General features: G+C 28.2%; 9 protein-coding genes across 9 annotated transcripts; 4 read left to right on the top strand and 5 right to left on the bottom strand.

Moving 5' to 3' along the window:
- Positions 1-11: 11 nt before the first annotated feature.
- Positions 12-2,939, bottom strand: PNEG_03393 (hypothetical protein). Its single transcript, XM_007877287.1, has 13 exons — positions 2,552-2,939; positions 2,407-2,497; positions 2,243-2,360; positions 2,006-2,200; positions 1,573-1,960; positions 1,342-1,527; positions 1,152-1,291; positions 1,010-1,104; positions 794-968; positions 525-750; positions 427-482; positions 189-385; positions 12-138 (listed from the first exon to the last, which is right to left on the bottom strand). The coding sequence occupies exons 1-13, from the start codon at positions 2,706-2,708 to the stop codon at positions 99-101; spliced, it is 2,064 nt and encodes a 687-aa protein (XP_007875478.1). The 5' UTR covers positions 2,709-2,939; the 3' UTR covers positions 12-98.
- Positions 2,940-3,028: 89 nt separating this feature from the next.
- PNEG_03392 (hypothetical protein) lies at positions 3,029-5,098 on the top strand (the record flags this gene model as incomplete). The annotated part of the gene is made up of 11 exons (XM_007877285.2): positions 3,029-3,426; positions 3,471-3,503; positions 3,557-3,588; positions 3,628-3,941; positions 3,987-4,094; positions 4,139-4,219; positions 4,264-4,320; positions 4,362-4,442; positions 4,485-4,716; positions 4,761-4,926; positions 4,969-5,098. The coding sequence occupies 11 exons, from the start codon at positions 3,029-3,031 to the stop codon at positions 5,096-5,098; spliced, it is 1,632 nt and encodes a 543-aa protein (XP_007875476.1).
- Positions 5,099-5,475: 377 nt separating this feature from the next.
- PNEG_03391 (hypothetical protein) lies at positions 5,476-6,326 on the top strand (the record flags this gene model as incomplete). Its single annotated transcript, XM_019757756.1, has 5 exons — positions 5,476-5,721; positions 5,766-5,936; positions 5,978-6,055; positions 6,106-6,261; positions 6,324-6,326. The coding sequence occupies 5 exons, from the start codon at positions 5,476-5,478 to the stop codon at positions 6,324-6,326; spliced, it is 654 nt and encodes a 217-aa protein (XP_019613284.1).
- A 7-nt stretch (positions 6,327-6,333) lies between these two features.
- PNEG_03390 (adenylosuccinate lyase) lies at positions 6,334-7,978 on the bottom strand (the record flags this gene model as incomplete). The annotated part of the gene is made up of 5 exons (XM_007877283.1): positions 6,334-6,790; positions 6,838-7,184; positions 7,227-7,349; positions 7,393-7,669; positions 7,710-7,978. 5 exons carry the CDS (start codon positions 7,976-7,978, stop codon positions 6,334-6,336), a joined length of 1,473 nt encoding a protein of 490 aa, XP_007875474.1.
- Positions 7,979-8,589: 611 nt separating this feature from the next.
- On the top strand, positions 8,590-10,410 carry PNEG_03389 (hypothetical protein; the record flags this gene model as incomplete). Its single annotated transcript, XM_007877282.1, has 9 exons — positions 8,590-8,660; positions 8,704-8,889; positions 8,936-9,178; positions 9,225-9,311; positions 9,358-9,462; positions 9,510-9,575; positions 9,620-9,933; positions 9,978-10,199; positions 10,244-10,410. The coding sequence occupies 9 exons, from the start codon at positions 8,590-8,592 to the stop codon at positions 10,408-10,410; spliced, it is 1,461 nt and encodes a 486-aa protein (XP_007875473.1).
- Positions 10,411-10,499: 89 nt separating this feature from the next.
- PNEG_04345 (hypothetical protein) lies at positions 10,500-12,464 on the bottom strand (the record flags this gene model as incomplete). The annotated part of the gene is made up of 12 exons (XM_007877281.2): positions 10,500-10,688; positions 10,734-10,795; positions 10,841-10,886; positions 10,930-11,151; positions 11,197-11,230; positions 11,277-11,320; positions 11,366-11,749; positions 11,800-11,927; positions 11,970-12,002; positions 12,043-12,083; positions 12,144-12,267; positions 12,317-12,464. The coding sequence occupies 12 exons, from the start codon at positions 12,462-12,464 to the stop codon at positions 10,500-10,502; spliced, it is 1,455 nt and encodes a 484-aa protein (XP_007875472.2).
- Positions 12,465-12,494: 30 nt separating this feature from the next.
- On the bottom strand, positions 12,495-14,709 carry PNEG_04344 (hypothetical protein; the record flags this gene model as incomplete). The annotated part of the gene is made up of 9 exons (XM_019757855.1): positions 12,495-13,397; positions 13,440-13,488; positions 13,533-13,885; positions 13,935-13,991; positions 14,038-14,153; positions 14,200-14,238; positions 14,283-14,407; positions 14,453-14,605; positions 14,660-14,709. The coding sequence occupies 9 exons, from the start codon at positions 14,707-14,709 to the stop codon at positions 12,618-12,620; spliced, it is 1,722 nt and encodes a 573-aa protein (XP_019613325.1). The 3' UTR covers positions 12,495-12,617.
- Positions 14,710-15,104: 395 nt separating this feature from the next.
- On the bottom strand, positions 15,105-17,361 carry PNEG_03387 (hypothetical protein; the record flags this gene model as incomplete). Its single annotated transcript, XM_007877280.1, has 9 exons — positions 15,105-15,318; positions 15,372-15,447; positions 15,491-15,652; positions 15,693-15,902; positions 15,945-16,020; positions 16,063-16,147; positions 16,193-16,448; positions 16,492-16,659; positions 16,702-17,361. The coding sequence occupies 9 exons, from the start codon at positions 17,359-17,361 to the stop codon at positions 15,290-15,292; spliced, it is 1,722 nt and encodes a 573-aa protein (XP_007875471.1). The 3' UTR covers positions 15,105-15,289.
- Positions 17,362-17,730: 369 nt separating this feature from the next.
- On the top strand, positions 17,731-20,356 carry PNEG_03386 (hypothetical protein; the record flags this gene model as incomplete). Its single annotated transcript, XM_019757755.1, has 14 exons — positions 17,731-17,977; positions 18,081-18,284; positions 18,327-18,425; positions 18,475-18,494; positions 18,538-18,571; positions 18,612-18,677; positions 18,722-18,764; positions 18,811-19,099; positions 19,141-19,687; positions 19,731-19,859; positions 19,902-19,976; positions 20,021-20,122; positions 20,166-20,206; positions 20,248-20,356. The coding sequence occupies exons 1-14, from the start codon at positions 17,888-17,890 to the stop codon at positions 20,354-20,356; spliced, it is 1,848 nt and encodes a 615-aa protein (XP_019613283.1). The 5' UTR covers positions 17,731-17,887.
- Positions 20,357-20,576: the final 220 nt, after the last annotated feature.

Below are 20,576 nucleotides of genomic sequence, written 5' to 3'. Positions count from 1 at the left end.
GTATTTTGTCTGTCTAATTTAAATATATTTGATATGAAACAAAAAATATGTCTTTCATTCAAGTCGAAAAGCAAAGACCCTAACCCTACAGAAGTATATTATGTATTTGAAATGTTATCTTTATCATATTGTTTAAGCCTATACATTATTAATCATGCCCTTCTTTATTTAAAGAACATATAAAATGCCTTTCAAAAATACAAAGTTTTCTATAAAAACGTTTCCATCTTGCTAATATAATATTTCTCATTTTCTGAGAAATTTTTTCATATTCTTCTTCTTTCATAATCTTAAAAGCTAAAGAAATCGCTTCTTCAAATTCCTGTGCAATAATAATACCTTTAATAATAGGAAGAGATAATCTTTTTTCGAATTTGAATCCAACCTAGAAAAATTAGTTGCGTAATTATTTGTAAAAAAACATACAACAGCATCTGCATAGTCAATACCTAATATTTTTGCTGTTAAAGATATGCCGGGAACTATTTTTTTTAATTTTTTAAAAAATTGTATATTTTGCTTACATGGCAAATATATAGCTCCTTGAGGAATCATTGATGGTACAAAAATATCAAGATTACCATATGCATTTCTTGGAACTTTGCCATTGAGGACAGGTGGAGGAATATACAATTCAGTTTGTGATTCTGAATAAAGGCCCACTGTTGCATATTTTATATTACCATTCAATTCATCTGAAGTTGAATTTTTTCTATACTCTGGAACAATTTTCAATGGTTGCTCTCCAAACTTTTCAAATAAAAGATTGTCTTAAGTCTTAACAAAGATTTACCTTAATTTTTCTTCCACGCTGATACCATTTAGTAGCCGATAAAACAGTAACTATATCTTTACGATAAAATATTGGCTCTTTGACCCGATTCCCATTCTTTTTTACTGTTATGAATGAGCAAGGTTTCTTTGAAAAAATAACTTGATTTTGTTTAAGATGCCTTTCTATAATAAATCTAGTCGGATTAATAAATGTTAAATAATATTATTTATATACAATGGATGGTTCTTAAGATCCTTAATATTTTGAGGTATTTTTTCGAAAGTTTCACGCTGTAAAAATTCTTCATCTTCAATTATGTCATAAGGTTGCTTTTTATAATTAATTTGATTCATAATATTAAATTAAAAAAACTTACTGTAACATGGCCTGATTTATAGAAATTTAAAACCTTTTCCCACCATTCTTCATCGCCAACAACTGATTCTAAACGCTGCTTTCTAACTTTGCTATTAAAATGTTTTGTATACCGACGAGTTACATCTTTTACATATCCATCTACAAAAATGAATTAGCAAGTATTGTCATTTATAAAAATATTATAATACCTTCATCAAACGATATAATATAGCCTAATGAATTTTTAGATTTGGAAACAAGTGATTCGAATTTGCTTGGTTTTCCTATTAAATATGAAACCATTGGATCAACAAATATCCATTTTTGTGTAAATGGATTAAGTACTTCTGCCCAATAAAAAGGATGTAATGATTCTTTTATATCACTTATATTATCTATATAAATTTAATATCAAATCATAAGATAAAGTAATAACTAACTACCATCTGATACATTTGAACAATTAGTGATAAAATTATCAAGACGAGGACGCTTAAACGGACGAATTGACTTTATAGATTTCGCATTTTTAGGAAAAGTGGAACAATTAGAATGTTTATTTGCCACTTCATGCATATAATTGTCTTTAGTAATAGATGTATTGTTTTTATTAAAAGTGTCCAAAGTTGAATCATTCAAAGAGTTTGATTTATCAAATCCATATGATAGGGGTTGAAGAAGTACAGTAAGCCTCGTTTTTACATTATTACTGCGTAAAAATGCCACGAATAACTGAGCACCAAGATCGCGAGATCCTTGTAATTCTTCTGCTGCTTTCAAAAAATCCTCAAAACGAAATATATTGTCGTATAACTTCTTAATTTGAGGCTATAACTATAAAAAAAATTATGGAAATTAGAGTCTAAGATATACCTTGTTAATTTGTTCTGGACTTTTCCATAAAGATTTTGATAATCCATATTTATTCTTTTTAAATTTCTTTTTCCAAATATTGACAATTGCTCTAAGAGCTATCATAAACATTTTAGATTTTCTGTATTGAGAAATCTTGACATTTGGATGAAATAATTCTCGAATTTCATACGGTAAAATTGTTTTAAGTTTAGCCTATATCATTTAGATATAATATCATAAATATCATGTTAAAACGTGTAATCTTTTGTCTCTGCAAAAATAATTTCTTAAAGATGCATGTGAAATCAAACAAAGTAAATGCAATTTATGAATCTCAAGACGTAATTTTCTGTCTTTTCCTTTAATTCCATGTCTATAAATATAAATATCATTTTTTCATCGTCCTAATATAAAACAACCTTTTTTTAGATATATTTTCTTCTATTTTGTATTCAAATGTAGTTTCATCTTTCTGTTTTTCTGTATTTTTATTTTCATTTTCTTCTGAATCTATAATCATAAATATTCATTTATTTTCCAAAATTTCATCAATTTTCGAAATACCAAAACCAAAATTCTCCCATTCTATTTCATCCTCATCCATATCGTCTGTTAATTCTCCCTCATATTTCTTTCTTTCTTTTCTTGAAGATGAACTACTTGTTTCCAAAAAAAAAGTTTCATTTGACCATTCTTTTTCCGAAAAAAAAACTTCTTTCATAGTCTACTTCTCTTTAGAAGATATTCTCTTCTATTTTTTTACATCTTCCCTGTTTTTTCCTCTAAAAATATCTTTTTTCTTATATTTTCTTTTTTATCTTCTAAAATCATCAAAAATTGTCAGTTTTTTTCCGTTCAAATTTTACATAGTTCCTTCAGTTCATCCTAAACAGAATCTAATGTAATTTTCCTTTTTTTCTTTCTCTATTTTACCCAATTTTTTTTTTTTTTCTGATTTATAATTTTTAAAGTTGCCACGTCTCGATAATTACTTTAATAAAGCCTGCACGTTTCTGCCCTCTGCGTAGACGACCTCAAAAAATGATGAAAAAAATAGTCTTCTGTTGGCTCTTTTATTTAGAAATTTTCCGTATTTTAGGAGCTTTTTGTTATTCTGAAGAGGATTTCTCTTTGAATCTTGAAAATAGGGATATTTTGCTCGAAATTGGGGATGAAAACCGATCATTTATGCCGATGCTAGAAACGTTGAGTTTATTGGCAAGAAAGCCCTCTTGTTTCCGGTCAGCCGCCTCGTCTCTGATTTCTTTATGCAAAGAATTAGATTCTGACCTTCACGAGGCAGAAAAATCAGCGTTTGCAGTTAAATTGACGCTTTGTGAGTTAGGAACAGCACACGCAGAAGTACCGGCAGCATGCCACCAAGAAAGTCTTGAAAAATGTGTTAAGGAGCTTGAGACACGTCCTCAGTGGTGGACGAGGTTTGTGGATTGGAATTTTATTCTTAATTCTAAAGAAAAATAAGTTATTCTGGATATTTTAGAGATGTTACGCGCATGTAGGTTTTTTGATGAAAAAAATACAAGAATATGGGTTTTATCTTTGTTTTAGGTGTTATGTTGCTCGAACGGAGGTGGAGAAAGGTATTTTTTATATATTTTTTTGAAATGTTAATGTCGAAGATCAATTGCTTGCTTTACATCGAAACCTGACATATGCTCAAATGACTATGCTTCGTAATTTGAGGAGAGAAATGGATGATATTGATCTGAGGATGTATGATAAGTATAAGTTCGAACATATGTGGCAAGATTTTCAAGAAGATATGGAGCGCAATATGTTGATAATGCGAAATGAAATTAAAGAAATGGAAAAAAAAATGAATTTTTTATTATCGATGTTTACGGACTCAATTAATGTATCTATTGAAGATGTTAACAAGAAATTGTATAGAGTTACTACAGATTTGGATAAAGTTGTCGAAAAAGTTGAAGAAGTATTTATTTTTTTTGGATATTTAAACTTTAATTGATGATGATAGGCGGGTTCTCACTTGGAGAAGGAAATAAAAGATATTGGTTTATCTTCCCGTGAAATGTGGAGTACAGCAGGGGAAACTGTTTTAGATAGTTTCGAATCGATAAAAAAGGTTAGTTATTTAAAAAAAATCGAATGACATATATATATAAATAGATGAATAATGATCTATCAAATATTCAGCGCAATAATCTAGACTCGATTGTTAATCTTTTGAATAAAATATTTATATCTTTGGTAATATAATCTCATTTTAAAGATATATTGATCATTTTATTTAGGATTTCTCTTTTGGATCTATTGAAGGTCTTTCTCGACAAATATTATCTACATCTACGGTATTGCGAGTTTATTATTTGATATATTTTAAAAATAACAGGTTGCTGAAACTTTTTCAAAAACATTGAAAAATTTAACACATTTATACAATGATTTGTTTTCATCTATGTCTTCTATTGAGGTTTTTATTTTTTTTTTGGAATAATATCTAATTTTATATAAGGCTTTGCAATCAAAAATTGGGAATGGGTCTCTCTCAACCATTAGGTCTATGTCTGCTTTGGTAAATGAAACAATGGATAGTTTATTAGATCAAATACAACAACTTAAAGATACCACAAAAAATGCTCAAAACCATATATATTCTTGGATATTTTCGAAAATACCTTATGCGCTTATGTGTTTCTTTATTTTTTTTTCCCCGATGTATAAATCTATAGGGATATCTTTAGTTTGTATGTTATTTTTAAATTAAGACACTGTTTTTAATATGTATAAGTTTTATATTATTTTTGGAGAAAGTTAATTACATCTATCGAACATTGGAATATTTTGAATTTATCATATTGGCCATATACAATTTTGAATATTTATAGAAATATTATTTGTTTTTTAGTTTTTTTTGCTTCTGCTTCTTTTTTTGTATATTTTCTTAAAAAATATAGGTATGTTTATTTGTATTTTGTATGTATTTAACTTATTTCTAGGAAATTTACCCAATATTCAATACCCTCTTTTTATAAAGTTTATCAGGAATTATTTAAAATTAATCAAAATCCAAGTTGGCAACGTCTTTCTGCAGCTAAAAAAACAAATAGAATTTCACGTATTTTTTAATTTGTTATATTGATATTTAGTGGAAGTCATGGAATTTGTATGAGATTTAAAATTATTATTAGAAAATCTCTGATTATTTTATCAAAAAAAACTAAATAAAATTATTTAAATATCTGGATCTGGAATTTATATAAATGCTTGTTTAATATGTATTTGTAGATAAATATATACATAAATAATATTGTCTTGTGTATTGCATAATTTTCTTTCATTTATTAAGAAATTGTCCTTTGTCTTTCAAATATTTTGTATTATAAATTGTTTGATGCATTTTACTCCGAATATAGGAAAAAATTAAGTTGATTTATTTATTCGATTTTTATAGCAAAAAATATATTGGTTGCATCTGCAGATATTGTTAATATTATTTTTTAAGGATGCAAGATTCAGCATTAGAAACAGAATTATCTTCAACTTTTCCACCGCCACCAAGACATTATAAATTATTTACTAAAGAGAATCTGGATGCTTTTAAAGAAAAAAAATATGATTTCATTCGTGATTTGGATAATTTAGGTGTTTATGATGCAACAAATACTTGTAGCCCTAAGTTAGAGAGGTTTTTTACGCCTCCGAAAGCACCTACCAAAGGATTTTATCGGTGTTTCCATGAGCAGTGGAAAGTATATAAAAAAGTGTGTTTTTCAATATGCTGAAATATTGAAAGATCCCAGATGAATTACCGTCACTTTCTGATTTCGGCATTCAAGAACTTTTTGATTCAAGTAATGGTCCACTTTGTGCACAAAAACGTGTAAATGAACTAAAAAAAATGTTAAAAAGTCTTTTACTTAATTTTCTTGAGTTGGTTGGGATCATGTCAATTGCACCTGAACAGGTAGATAGATGTTTTGATAGTTTTATCTAAATCGGGATCAGTTTGTTGAAAAAGTAGAACATATTCGAATTATATTGTTAAACATGCATCATCTTATTAATGAATATAGACCTCATCAGGCGCGTTTTTAATAAATAGAATCTGTTTATTTTTTAATATTGATGATTAGGCTCGGCATACATTGTGTCGCCTTGTCGAAAAACAAGTTCAAGAAGAAAAAGAACAATTGCTTGCCTGCGAAGATGTTTGTAACGATATAAAGGATACGATTCATGCGTATAAGAGTATTCTTGAATTTAATCCTGATCAACAGTTGTCTGTTGAAGTTGATGAAATAAAAATGGAGAAAGAAACACAAGATTCTCATATTTGGACCATAATTACAAGTAAAATAATTTTAAACGGCTAGATCCGCTTCTCTGTCAGTTAATTGATTCCTAAAAGGCTCAAGTGCTTCTTCAACTTGAGTATTTAGAAATTCTTCAGTTTGTTCAGGTGCACGACCAATAAACGTGCTTGGATCTAATAAAGTGTCTAACTCGGCCCAAATGGGTTCGAAATATACATCTCTTTGTATTCTTTCAATCAAATCGTTATCTTTTCCTTCTTCTTTTACCATACGTGATGCTTCTTTTGAAAGAATTCTAATTTTTTCATGACACATTTGACGATCACCACCTTTGCGTACCATTGCCATAATAATGTTCTCTGTTGCCATGAATGGAAGTTCTTTTGCAATTATCTTGGAAATAACGTTTGGATATACTATTAAACCTGATGTTATATTCATTAACAGCTCTAATATTGCATCTGCGACAAGAAATGCTTCAGGAATACATATTCTTCTATTTGCGCTATAAAAATTGTAGCTCATTACAGAAATAACATAATATATATTTACCTGTCATCTAATGTTCTTTCAAACCATTGTACTGAATGGGTCATTGTTGTGTTCAAGTATAATACATTTAAATGTCTTGCAAGTGCACAAATCCTTTCTGATCGCATTGGATTTCGTTTGTATGCCATAGCACTTGACCCTATCTGTCCTATATCAAATGGTTCTTCTATTTGTTTTTCGTTTGCTAATAATCGAAGATCTGTTGCCATTTTATGTGCAGATGCTCCAAACGATGCTAACGGTCCTAAGATGTCAATATCTACTTTTCTAGGATATGTTTGCCCTGTTATCACATATGTACGATTAAATCCTGATAATTCTGCTACACGTGTTTCAACTTGTTTTACCTGTTATTTAATAAGTATTTTTTTAACTTTTTGATTCACTACTTTATCATGATCTTGATCAAATAATGCAAGAAACGATGCCTGTGTTCCCGTTGTTCCTTTAATCCCTCGGAAACACAAATCTTCTCTTGCTCTTTTTAAATTTCTCAAATCCCAAACATAATCCTATGTTTTTATTAAAAAAATGTTTTTTAATTAAAAATACAACCTGAAGCCATAATGCTCCTCGTTTTCCAACCGTCGTCAATTGTGCCGGTTGATAATGTGTATATCCAAGTATAGGCAATCCTTTATATGATTTACAAAACTTTGAGAGTCGATGTATCACATTTGCTAGCTTGTTTAATAGAATATCCAATCCATCCCGCATAATAATCAGGTCTGCATTGTCCATAACATAACACGACGTAGCACCTAAATGTAAAATACTACTTGCTTCTGGTGCTACTTTAGTATATGTATAAATATGTGCCATTACTTCATGTCTTTATGTGTCAATTGAGTTTTTCAACTATAAAAACATACTTGCAGCGCTGTTCTTCATTACGAGCAATTTCAAATTCTTCTTCTGTGATCTCTGCATGTTTCTTAAGAGCTTTAAGAGCACTAGTACTGATTTGTTTAAGTCCTGCTTCGTGTTGAGCTGTTGCAAGATCAATCCAGAGTTTTCTCCAAAGATTAATGCGATTCCTCTGTGAAAACAATGAAAGCATGGCTGGTGATGAATAACGCTCGTGAAATGGTGTTACATAAGTGTCAAAAGAGGTACCGGATGGTGCAATTGTGTGAGTCATTCAATTTAAAGGTGTAAATATATAGAAAAAAGAATACCGGTATGATCAATCAATAAGATAAGGCATGTATGCGTGAGTTATTCGAGTTATATGCGCTGATTTATTGAGTTGTATGCCTAATATACATAGATCATCGTAAATCTTATGATCAATGTTGAGCAAAAAATATAATAATTAATAAATATTCTTTTATACACTTTTTAAGGCATTTTATTTGATTTTACATTAATAAGTACGTATTTACTTAAATATATAGAAAATATACGCAATATATCTAAGCTATATATCTTATATATGTATTTTCTATATATTTTATTTAAATATTAATAAATTTATATTATATCTGAATTCTAATAATATATCTATTAAATAGCCTTTGTATATGCATATATAATCTTTATTATATGCATTATTTTATCTTTTCTTTTATATAAATATCTATTAAAATATAAGCGTTTTCTTCCTTGATTTATCGAATTGTATGCACTTTATAATTGATATTTACTTTTTATGGAAGTTTGTTTCTTAATTCTGAACTACATTACCCTTTTCTATCACTTTTTACCTAATAAGTCTATTTAACCCCTGTTACTTCTTTTTGAATAGCAAAAATGTATAAATACAGGAGGTTTGCTTCCAAAAGTTCACACAAACTATGTAACCGATTGTATCCAAAATACAGGTGAATATTGTCTATTGTTGAATATTATATGCTAAATGTTTAGTTTACCAGTGGATAAGCAAAATGAACTAGATATATTGGAGGCAATTTCTGAGGATATAGTTAAGCTGCATAAACGTCTTGATATTTGTGGACGTCTTAATCATATATCTATTTGTTTTGATCCAGTTTATTATGGGGATAATGTTTTTTTATATGGATTAGATTTGGCAGGAAATACAAATACTTGGTATATTTCTTAAGATTATATTAATTAGGTTTAATAATAGGATCAGTATTTTTTATAAAGCTTGCGAAATTTGTCGGATACTGGAGAAGGCTATTCGTTTACATATTGATGTTTATAAAAGGGTTAATGAGGAAATAAATGTAATTAGTGGATTAGAAAAACTTTCTTGTCTTGAAACATGTGTTTTTCGCTCTTTGTGTGTATTTGACGACCTAATTTCTTTGAATTACGTTGAAAAGGGTATGTTTCTTATAGCGTTGTTTAAGGTTTTGGATTCTGAGATTCTTGAGTATTTTCCTTTTTTTTAATGTTATTTTTTATATATTATTTTCTAGATGGTTTTGTTTTGGAGGTCATAAAAAAGAAATGAATGCTTTATTGGTCTTTTTGAATGATTTATTTAGGGATAATTCTTCTGTTTGGTAATGATAAAAATGAGAAGTGGATTATAATTAAAGAATTTTTTAGTGATATTTTGTTTAACAATGATATGGGGAAAGAGATGATGATTTTATTTTTTTCTTTTTCTGAAAAAATGTATATGGATGAAATATCAAATAATTTTGAATTGTTGTATGTTTTATGGAATTTAGATATCGTTTTTAGCTTATTAAATTTAGACAATCTTTATTTTTTTCATTTATACAAAATGATAAAGTACATGAATTATTTGTCTTGATGAATAAGTAGATATGGGTTATTTTAACGTGTTTGATTGAGTTAGACCTAGATCTGGTTTTCAAATTAGTGATTCTCAATTGGTTTTTTTGAAATTTTTGAATACATTTCTTTCTAATTATACTAATCAAAAAATCATAATATCTGAAAAAATGTGTGAATTCATAGAATCTATGTTAAATTTATTCTGTTTATCGATGGTTGAAATAGTAAAAACGCAAGTATTTGATAGCAATCAAATATTCATAAAAAGTCAAAAAATACTAAAAGCAACTGAAATATTGATTTCTTGTGCTTTTCATGTGTCAAAGAATTCCAAGGAAAAGCAATTACTTTTGAAAAATGATTTATTAAAAAGCTTAATAAGTTAGTGCTTAGCTATTAAATTATTTTGTTCTTATTTAATTTAGATCTTCTACAATCTATAGATGATTATAGTATGACGCAAAATAAAACAAGTAAAATTTTAAGCAATAATTCTAATAAAGTTTCATTTCCATATTTTAAAAGAGATATTATACAATTATTATCTACATTATGTTTTAGAAACAAGAAAGTTCAGGATGATATACGAGAGTTACATGGTTTGGGTTTGATATTATCTCAATGTAGAATTGATGATGAAAATCCATGTATTATCTAATTTACTGTTTTTCTTTGGTTGACATTATAGAAGATTTAAGAGAGTATGCAATATTTTGCTTGAGAAATGTGCTTGAAGATAATGAGAAAAACAAAGAGCTTTTAAGGAATATGAAACCTATTGGATTACAAAATTCTGAAATTACTGATAAATTGGGTCTGACATTGGAAATAATGAATAAAACACGTATTTCAATATAATAGAATATACATTTAAAAGGATATATATAGGTATATTAAATGTAAAAGATAGTTTTAATATGTTTTCTGATGTATTACGTATATATTTATTAATTTTTTTCCTTATATTTATTGCAAATTTTTTCAATATCTACGATTTCTTTTACTGCATCTTTACTTAGTATGATTGGGTTTTCTTTGCCTACTTGTATACTGTCTTCAATTCTAACCCCAAGTCCTCTAAAATGTTTTGGAAATTTGGGTAGATCTGGTATATATAAGCCAGGTTCTATTGTAATCTTGGAAAGTTAGATGATATTCTTTAAAATTATATAGAAAATAACTGTTTGATTGTTTTTTAAAAGCCTTTTTCCAGGTAATTTAGAGCAATCATGTACTTCTAGTCCTAAACTAATTGATAATAGTTATATGTATATAATTTATTATATACCTATATGATGGCCTATATAATGAGGATACAATATATCATATAGATCCTTGTATTAATCAGTAATGCAAAAATATATTAAAGTAGTGTACTGAATGTGAAATATTAAAACCTAATTGTTTCAATTCTATTTTTAATAATTCAGCACTATGTTGGTGTATCATATCTAAAGATAAGGCATGTCTTTCTGAACATAATTGAATACAGGCTTTTTGTACATTTAACACTGCTTGATAAAGATCTTTTTGTTGTGGTGAAAAAAATCCGTTAACTGGCCATGTTCGAGTGATATCTGTTACATAATTTCCATATTCCTATAGAATTATTTAAAATTATTCTTAATGCTCAATATTACTTACACCACCTGCATCTACAAGGACAAGATCACCATTACTTCGTTGTATTAGTTTGACTGGTTTGTTTTATGGCTTAATTTTACCGCAATTGCATGTTATTCATTGTATAATGAATAATTAATGCATTCTAAACGGTATTAACATATTTAATATATATCTTTCATTATTTTACTTTGCCACCTGCAATTACAGGAACATAGGCTTCATCACAATCCCTTTTTTTAAGTTCATAAGATAATTTAGCCCATAATAATCCCTCTGTTTCTGGCGATACTTGCATGGTAGCGTTTAAAGCAGCAGCAGAACGAGACGCTGCTTGTTCCATAAGACTTAATTCAGCCTCGCTTTTGATTTCTCGTAATTGATGAATCCATGGAGTTATTGGTAAAATTGGATATGATAAAAGACGTTTACAAAGTTTGTCTAATATATCGGATGCATTTGATTTAGGCTTAATTGACGAAATATTTATGTTAAATGGAATTTCTGCGTAAATCTGTGTTGTGCGGTGAATAGATTTGCTTAAAATATTCTCTGCTTCTTGAAGATCATATACCTAAATAATATAAACTATTTTTTTAGTCTAAAAAGATAACTCTGACTTACTTCATCAATGAAGAAAATATCCTTCGCTACTTCAATACCAGTACGTGGGCCCTCCCAACGCTCTTCTTCTGGATTTTTATTACGTAAAAAAAGATATGATTTAAATCCATTAAAACTATGATCTCTTTCTACAATAGATAAGTCGAAAATGAATATTCTTAATATAATACCCATTGCGAATATAGAATAAGGCTCATTTACGCCTTTTAATTTGAATAAAATTTCAAAAATTGCTTGATATACCTGTTAAATAGAAAAAATTAGGATATTGGTGAAAAACATAGCTATAATTATTAGAAAACATTAATATTGTATTAAACTGCTAGATTTTCGATTTTTCTTACAAAGTGGATGTAGTTTTATACATTATTTGTGCACCTATCAATACAACAAGACTATGAGCAGGTAAAGTAGAAGCAAGTTGAGAGCGGCGAGTGGCATATTCAGCTGCAGTAATACCAGGTGTTACTGAAAGAATCAGTTTAAACTGATATATGTAAATTAGATTTTGACCAACATTCAGTTGGCTTGATAAGATGCGGATGAGTTGTATAAATGGCCTGTCCGTACAAAGAAAATTGTTTGTTTATAGAGAAGCATCTATTTGCATAGAAAATAAAGTGTAAAACATGTCGGGTCCTGTAACTAATAATATTCACTATCATACTTGAGATAATCTTGATAACGATAATACCATATATTCGAATTCTGTTGAGAAGCTAATATATAGGTTTTAGTAGGCAATATATAGAAAACATAATTATAGATAGATTCAATGTATAAATGATATTTTATGACTTGATAAGTTATAAGAGAGCTTATGTTCGATGTCGAATGAAAAGAACTTTAAAGAATCGGTTAGTATGAAGTTTCAAAGGAAATAGACGATGACGTAGGGTTTGTTGAGGCTGTCTTGTTGATATTTGATTGGTATTTTGCTGTGGAAGAGAAACAGATGCTTCATAAGTAGGAAGAGATTGACTAATGGGTGTAGCAGTGATAGAAGCAGGGTGATTTGCAGTATAATAAGATGGAACTTGAGAGAAATCATTGAAAAAAATGTCTTCTCCTTGTTGATGTGTTTGTTGAATACCAGTATCAGTAATTGCATTAAAAGAATGACCATTGGTCCCTACAGAAAATGGTCTGGAAAAATTATGATAGATTTCAGATTCTTGTAACGATGTTTGATTAGTTGATTCAGTAGGTAGAATTATATATGGTGTATTGGAAGGTATGAAATACTGACTTGAATGATTATTAGCCTGATTATGATCATTTTCTTGATCCTGAATGGCATTTTGCAATTCTTCAACATATTGCTGTCCTTCCAAATCATTAGATAAAGATCTTGTAGGGTTTACATCATGAGAATATGTTGAATTAGTTGAATTGTCTATAATATGTGATGGTGCTATTGTTTCATGGGCAAAAGATTGGTTTGTATGAATAGAAGAAACGCCATCCCAAATACGGTCATAAACATGGCTATTATAGCTTGGAAGCTGAAGCTCCATAGCAGAAGGATAAGCATAATGCTCATTACTAACAAACATGGCGGGAGGAATGAGAAGAACAATAGGTAAAGAAGCACGAAGCTAAAAAAATAAGTGGTTGCTTTTCAAATGTTAAAATAATACCTCAGAAATATGACCATCTGGATTAATAAGAGTAATTACAATTTTTAATCTATAAAAATGTAAGATAATATAGAAAGATAAAAAATGACCTACTTATGTCTCACTTTAATATGTTTAACATCGCAATTTTGAATACAAGACGATAATGAACTTGGTATATTTACAGTTTTTTGCAACTTCCATTCGTTTTCATTTTCCGGTAAGTTTTTAATCTTAGAAGCTGAAATTTGACGAGCAATTTCATATTTAGACGGTATGCCATGATATCCGGATGTAATTTTTAAAGTAATATATTCTCTTAAAGAACAAGAAATTTTTGAGATTTTAAGATTCTTTATCAAAGGAACAAATCGCATATTAATAGGGATCATAGTGCCCAGTTCATAGGTTTTCGTAGGAATATTAATATTATATTCAATTTTGTTTATCCATGTATCTTCAACATACTAATGTTAATCAGATAAAGATACTTATCTTATTTGTTTTTTAATATACCATTGTATGAATAAAATTCAAAGAAAAAGGTGGCATAGTACGTATGATACGAACATGCTTCAGCTCATTAGTTTCTAAAAAATGTATAATTTATATAAAATACTTTTCTATGAATGATATTCGAAAGAAACCTGGGCCTTTTTATCGTAACTTTCATCTTGTAAATAAGAAATGCCATTGATTCTCCTTGTTCATAAGGCTCGATAGACTCTGGAATATCTATTCATATAAATAATCCTATACTACATAATAAAAATATATATACCTCCTGGAATATGGATTTCAAACGGAAATTCATAGTTTCCTGTTCATATAAATTGAAAATATTTAGTTTATATTAAAAAATACCCTTTCCGATTGTTTTTGTTCCATGAAATGGAAGAAATGATATTTTTTTCTCAAAAACAAGAGACATTTGCTTCTGATTACGTTCTACTGGCATCCTTGCTGATGACATAACTACTTCTGTCCATCTAATCTTCCTAAATATTGAAAAACCTTATAATCAAAAATAATACTTGACTTTATTCACTCCATAAAAACGAAACATGATAGATTCAACAGAGATAGAGTCATTTAACGAGAATACAACACTTCCATTTACTGTAACCCCTTCTGCTTCTGTATCGTTCCCACGTAAAATAATAATATTAGGAAGAGGTGTTTGAAGTCTTATTTATTAATAAATATCCATAAAAAAATATCTTTTCATAAATAATAATCACCTTATATCAAATAAAGATATTACATGAGGCAATCTTCCTGAAATATTCATCTTTTAATAATTTTTAAATTCAAAAAGCTTGTAATATCTATATTTCTTGTTAGTTTTTTTTGAAAAAAAGACATATCTATATTCTTTTTCAAATATACCTTATCTTTTTGTTTATTATTATTTATTTCTCTATGAATTTATGGCTTTTTCTCCTGAATATACATTTTTTTTACGCTTTTTAACCCTTAGATGCCAGATAAAAATTTAAACGTCATCAAGTTATTATATAATGATAATAAATATATATGATTGTTAGTTTTATAGAGAAAATGTATGATATAAAAGTGAAAAGAAGTATATGTAGCATCCTATGAGTCCATTGTAATAATTAATTTATATTTGTCCATTTATGTGGAGAAAAAAATAATAGATTTTGTATATAAGTTTGCCTTGAAGATAGATAGAAAGATTGTTTTTTGTTTTGTTGTTTTTTTTGACCAGAAATGATATATTTTCGTGTTTAATAATTAAGTTTGAGAGCTGTAATAGAAAAATAAGTAAAAAAATGAAAATACTGAGGAATGAGAAAGCGTTTTAAGATAAATAATGTATGTGTAGAAGGAGAATTAAATGGTAAGTATTATGGTCTATCCCATATTTGAATAAAATCTAAGAAAAAATAAATAAAGATAAATCTAGAAATGAAAAGTTGTTAAAATAACTTTTTTTCCCTGAAATAGCTATAAAATTTTGGCAAAATATTAGCCCAGTTAATGATTGATCGCTTAGTATTTTAGACTAGATGAGTTAGTTGTAAATGTTTTAGTAATATTATAGCAACCATGATAGGAGAAAGAATAGATACAGATGCTTGTGACATTGGTGCATGGTCAAAAGGTTCAGAAGATATGTGTAAAGACTTTTTTTGTGTTTCAGTGTCTTGAGGTGTTTTGATAGATTTGTAGTTGTTTTTGAGAGGAAAATAACCATTGGTTTGATTAAACTATATATGTTTTAAAAAAATAAGGAAATAAAATACATACATCCTTGGATTTATTGAAAGTATCTGCGTTAAATTCCCATAATAATAGTCGACCGTCTTCTCCAACACTGCCAAATCTGTAATGGTTTTTATTACATCTCCACGGATCAAATGCGACACCAGTTACCCAGGATTGATGACCTTGACAACGATAAACAATTCTTCTATCTAAAAACGACCATATAGTAACCAAATCATCTTCTCCCCCTGTCTATACAAGCCTTAAGTAATAATTCTTAAATTATAAACTTACCAATATATATTGTCCATCTGGAGACCAACATACACAAATAAGTCCACCATACCAACTATGATAAGTATCAATATGTCTAATATTTATAAATATCAAGAATTTAAATAAAATGCAGTACTTTTCATTCTTATAATCTATTAGTTTTAATGTACCATTAGAAAATGCTACTGCAACATGACAAGAGACTGGAGAAAATGAAAGAGCTGAAGAATATTAGCTATAAATATAGAATATTATTGTAATAATACATGTTGGCGAATGTTTATATAATTGCCAATAAGAAATTGGATTATATCTTTGATTTTCTGTATCAGATAATGATTTGAGTACTTTAAATTCATATGAATCTGACTTTTCTATAAAACTTTCATTTTGCACAAAAAAACATTTCTCTTTTTCTTTATTATATATAATTAATGAGCCATCATTATGAGCAGCCATAAAAAGATCTTCAGTGCCAGGTATCCATTTTATACAATTGATAGGTGATGAATTAATAACACCCTGTTGATTTATTAATTAATTTTATTGAATCTTCTAGAATTACTTGTTTATTTAAGTGTGTATATTTTGTACTAATTGGATCAAACCAAATAATATCTGATGTTGAAAAGCCAAAAACAGTGTCAATCTGATTGATACTTCGTGTATATTGATTCGCATCATGGCATGTAATATATGCTTTAGAAAAAATAATTTTTGAAATAAATTCTTCCTGATAATCTTAGATATAGATTTCTTTTATTTTCATATATACCTTAACCTCTGAAAATATTCCAATCCAATTGAAAACTTTTTCTACATTCGAGAAAATATAAATAATATCTGATGTTTTAGAAGCTAAACATTTTGTCATGTCATCATGTAAAATAATTCTTGAAATAAACGATGAGCTTGCTTTTAATATGCTGTTTTTGGGTTTAAGTTTCTTTACAGGAACATTTGTATTTTTTAGATGGAGTGGATAGTGAGATTTCATAGTATTATTCTCTTTTGATGTTTCTGGAACGTTTCCTGCAAAAGATATTCGATTAGAAAATAAATTTGTTGGAAAAGGGCCGTATTCATTCATATTCTTCGATTCTAGCGATATATCTTTTATTAGATCTGTCCCATTTGGTGATACTGATGACATAGAATCATTTGTTTGATCTAATGATAATTCATCTTTAATTGATAAATTTTTGTCTTCAAATAACGGCTTCATTTGAGACGGGTATTTGTCCTGTCTGATATCTACTATACTAATTTCCATTTTATTTGTTATAGGTTTTATATCAATTGATAAAGGATCTGTATTAACATTTTCTAAAGAATATGGAATAGAATTTAGAAAAAACTGCTTTCTGAGATCGTATACACCTTCCTCTAATGAAAACTGATGTTCTTGTCCCGATAATGACTCTGCAGTGTCCATTGTTGTATATTTAAAAAAAGAAATGTTTAAATCTCAACAATAGCTTTAATTTTAAGGGATTTTTTTTAAAAAAAAGATAATAGAATATGCTCTTTATTTATAAACAATATTTAGCATCTTATATCCTGAAATTTTTTCCTTTTTCCATAATTATAAAGCTATTTAGATATATTTAATTTTAATTGAATTTTAATGGTATTAAGTCAAAAAAATCCGGGAAAAAGCCTATAACGCAGTTTTACTTTCTATTTCTTGTTATTTTATCTGTTTATTTGTCAAAAAAATGCTTTTTTTTCTTATTTTTTTTTCTTACTAAATTATTTACTCAGCTTTTGTTTCTCGAGATTGTCTTAGATCTAACCTCATTTTTTTTAAAAAAAAAAAATGTATTTTTAGAAACAATTGTTGGATATTTTTCCTATATTTTTGTAGAATTGGATTCTAGTCCTAATTAAAGCCTGGTATCCAAAAAAGAACGGGAAAAAACTGATTATTTTGGGGGAATTAGCAGAAAATCTTTTAGATCATGACAGATATTAGAATTGTTGTTGTAGGCGATGACCATGTAGGAAAATCGAGTTTAATTACGTCTCTTGTAAAGGTTGTTAAGGAAAATGTTCTTTTTTTCCTCTTTTCTTACGTCTTATAGGAGACATTTGTCTCCAATATTCAAAAGATAAGACTATATATATGATGGAAGTTAATCTGATTTTAAATAGGTTATTCCGCCTATTAGTGTCCCCGATATATATAGTAATACCAATACAATTATTGTTGATACATCTTCGGATCCAGTAGACCGTCCAGTGCTTATAAAAGAATTACGTAAAGCAAATGTGATTTGTTTAGTTTATGCAGATAGTTATAGTGAAGAACGTATCTCTTTATTTTGGCTTCCATTTTTTAGATCTCTTGGTGTTAATGTGATATTTATTTTTCATATAATTTTGAGTTAATATGTTTAGTTACCAGTTGTACTTTGTGCTAATAAATGTGATAATTTGGAGAAAGATGGATCCCAAGTCATTGAAGAAGAGATGCTTCCTATTATGAAGGAGTTTAAGGTAATTTTTGTTTAATTTTTTGTTTAAAATGGGTTTGCTTATATGATAGGAAGTTGAAAGTTGTATTAGGTTGGTAAATGATTTTTTATTTATAGGATTATAAGTGTAGCAGATCAAGTGGAAAAACTCATAAGAATGTAAACGAGGTTTTTTAGATATTTTCTTTTGTTTTTGTTTAATTATAAGGTGTTTTATTTATGTCAACGAGCGGTCACTCATCCTATAGCTCCTCTTTTTAATGTAAAAGAACAAGTATAGATGGATTGTTTTTGTTTTATTTTTTATGTTTTTATTAGGACTTGAAACCTGCAGCTATTGTTGCTTTGAAGAGGATATTTTGTAAGTTATTGTATATATAATAGTGATTGTTTATATTGAAATCCAGTTTTGTCTGATAAAGATCATGACGGCATATTGAATGATACAGAGTTGGATTCTTTGCAAAGAAGATGCTTTGAAAAGTCAATGACACAGTCAGATTTTGATGATATTAAGTTTTCTGTTTCAAAATTGTCATCTGAAGCAATAAGGAATAATGGTTTAACAGAAACTGGATTTTTGATGCTGAATAAGCTTTTTTCTATAAAAGGAAGACATGAGACTACCTGGCAAATTTTAAGATCTTTTAAATATACTGATAGTTTAAGTTTGAAAGATGATTTTCTTAATCCTAAGTATATGAATTCTTATTATCATCATTGATTAATAAAAAAAGAGTTGAAGTTAGGTCTGATCAAAGTGTAGAGCTTAGTCCTTTAGGATATCGTTTTTTGGTTGATTATTTTTCATTAATGGACAAAGATAATGATGGTGCTTTAAATTCCGATGAATTAAATGCTTTATTTGTGTCTACTCCTGGGCTTCCAAAGTTATGGCTTCTTTCATCGTTTCCAGATTCTACTGTTAGAAATGAGATGGGATATGTTACCTATAATGGATGGCTTGCTCAGTGGAGTATGACGACACTTTTAGATTATCCAACAACCCTTGCATATTTTGCATATTTAGGTTTTGAATCGCCAGGAAAAGAAGGAACAATAGATGCATTGCATTTAACAAAACCTCGAAAAAGAGGGAAAAAGTCTGTCAAAGTAGATAGAAATGTTTTTTTGTGTTATGTTGTTGGGAAAAGAAAGTCAGGAAAAAGCTGTTTACTAGACTCTTTTATAAATACTCCTTATAATCCGAAATATATTCCTACAAAAGGCCATAGAATAGTTGTGAATAGTGTTGAAATTCAAAGTATTCAACGATATCTTGTGGTAAGAAAGATGAATTATCTAAATAAAAGCTAAAATATATAAGCTTGAGGAATTAACAGATAATGAAAGCAGTGTTTTGAGTAATCCAAAAAAAATAGATTCTTGTGATGTATTATGTTTAACTTATGATTCATCAGATCCTGAGAGTTTTGGCTATTTGTTAAAATTACATGTTTGATTCTTATCTATTATCAATATTGGTTAATTTTAAAAGGAAAAATATCCAGAAATAAATTCGATTCCATGTGTTTATGCTGCTACAAAGGCTGATCTTGATCGTCAACAGCAGGTTTAGTATTCTGATTATTGGTTTTTATTTTTAAATGATAATAGAGGTGTGATATTCAGCCAGATCAGTATACTCAAGCTCAATGCCTTCGATCTCCAATCCATGTTAGCATACCATGGATGTCAACATCCGATTTATTTGTACAGGTAATAATAAAATAAATCTAAGAAAATGGATTAATCAATATAGTTAGTTGAAGCTGCGCAAGCTCCATATTCTGCTACACCTAGGTTTGTATAAATAAAAAGTAATCCTATAACTAAAAAACTAGGAAAAAAACTGAGAGTGAGACTTCAAATATAGCTTTTTTATTAGCGACTACTGTGTTTGGAACTCTTGTTCTTTCTATTGGAGTACATTTGTTTTTTAGAAAACCCTGATATTTAAATTATATAAGAATTTTGTAATTAGTTGCTGATATATATGTATAATTAGCATAAATAAACTATTGATATCTAAAAAAGATATTATCAAATTACAAAAAAAATAAACCGAATAAAATAAACACTAAATGTCTTTAGATCAGATACCATAATACTCAAATAACAAAAGATATTCTATTTTAAGTTTTGATTTTCTTGTATTTTCAATGTATAATTA

Source organism: Pneumocystis murina, assembly GCF_000349005.2.
Source record: "Pneumocystis murina B123 chromosome Unknown supercont1.17, whole genome shotgun sequence".
Classification (NCBI taxonomy): domain Eukaryota; kingdom Fungi; phylum Ascomycota; class Pneumocystomycetes; order Pneumocystales; family Pneumocystaceae; genus Pneumocystis; species Pneumocystis murina.
This window is presented reverse-complemented; position numbering and strand designations above follow the sequence as displayed.

Bases quoted from the DNA above. Each gene is read 5' to 3' on its own strand.
- PNEG_03393 (XM_007877287.1), bottom strand. From the start codon at position 2,708: ATGAAAGAAGTTTTTTTTTCGGAAAAAGAATGGTCAAATGAAACTTTT. The intron at 1,961-2,005 runs GTATATCTTAGA...TTATAGTTATAG, and splicing joins GTCCAGAACAAATTAACAAG to CCTCAAATTAAGAAGTTATA. The intron at 969-1,009 runs GTATATAAATAA...TAATCCGACTAG, and splicing joins GATCTTAAGAACCATCCATT to ATTTATTATAGAAAGGCATC.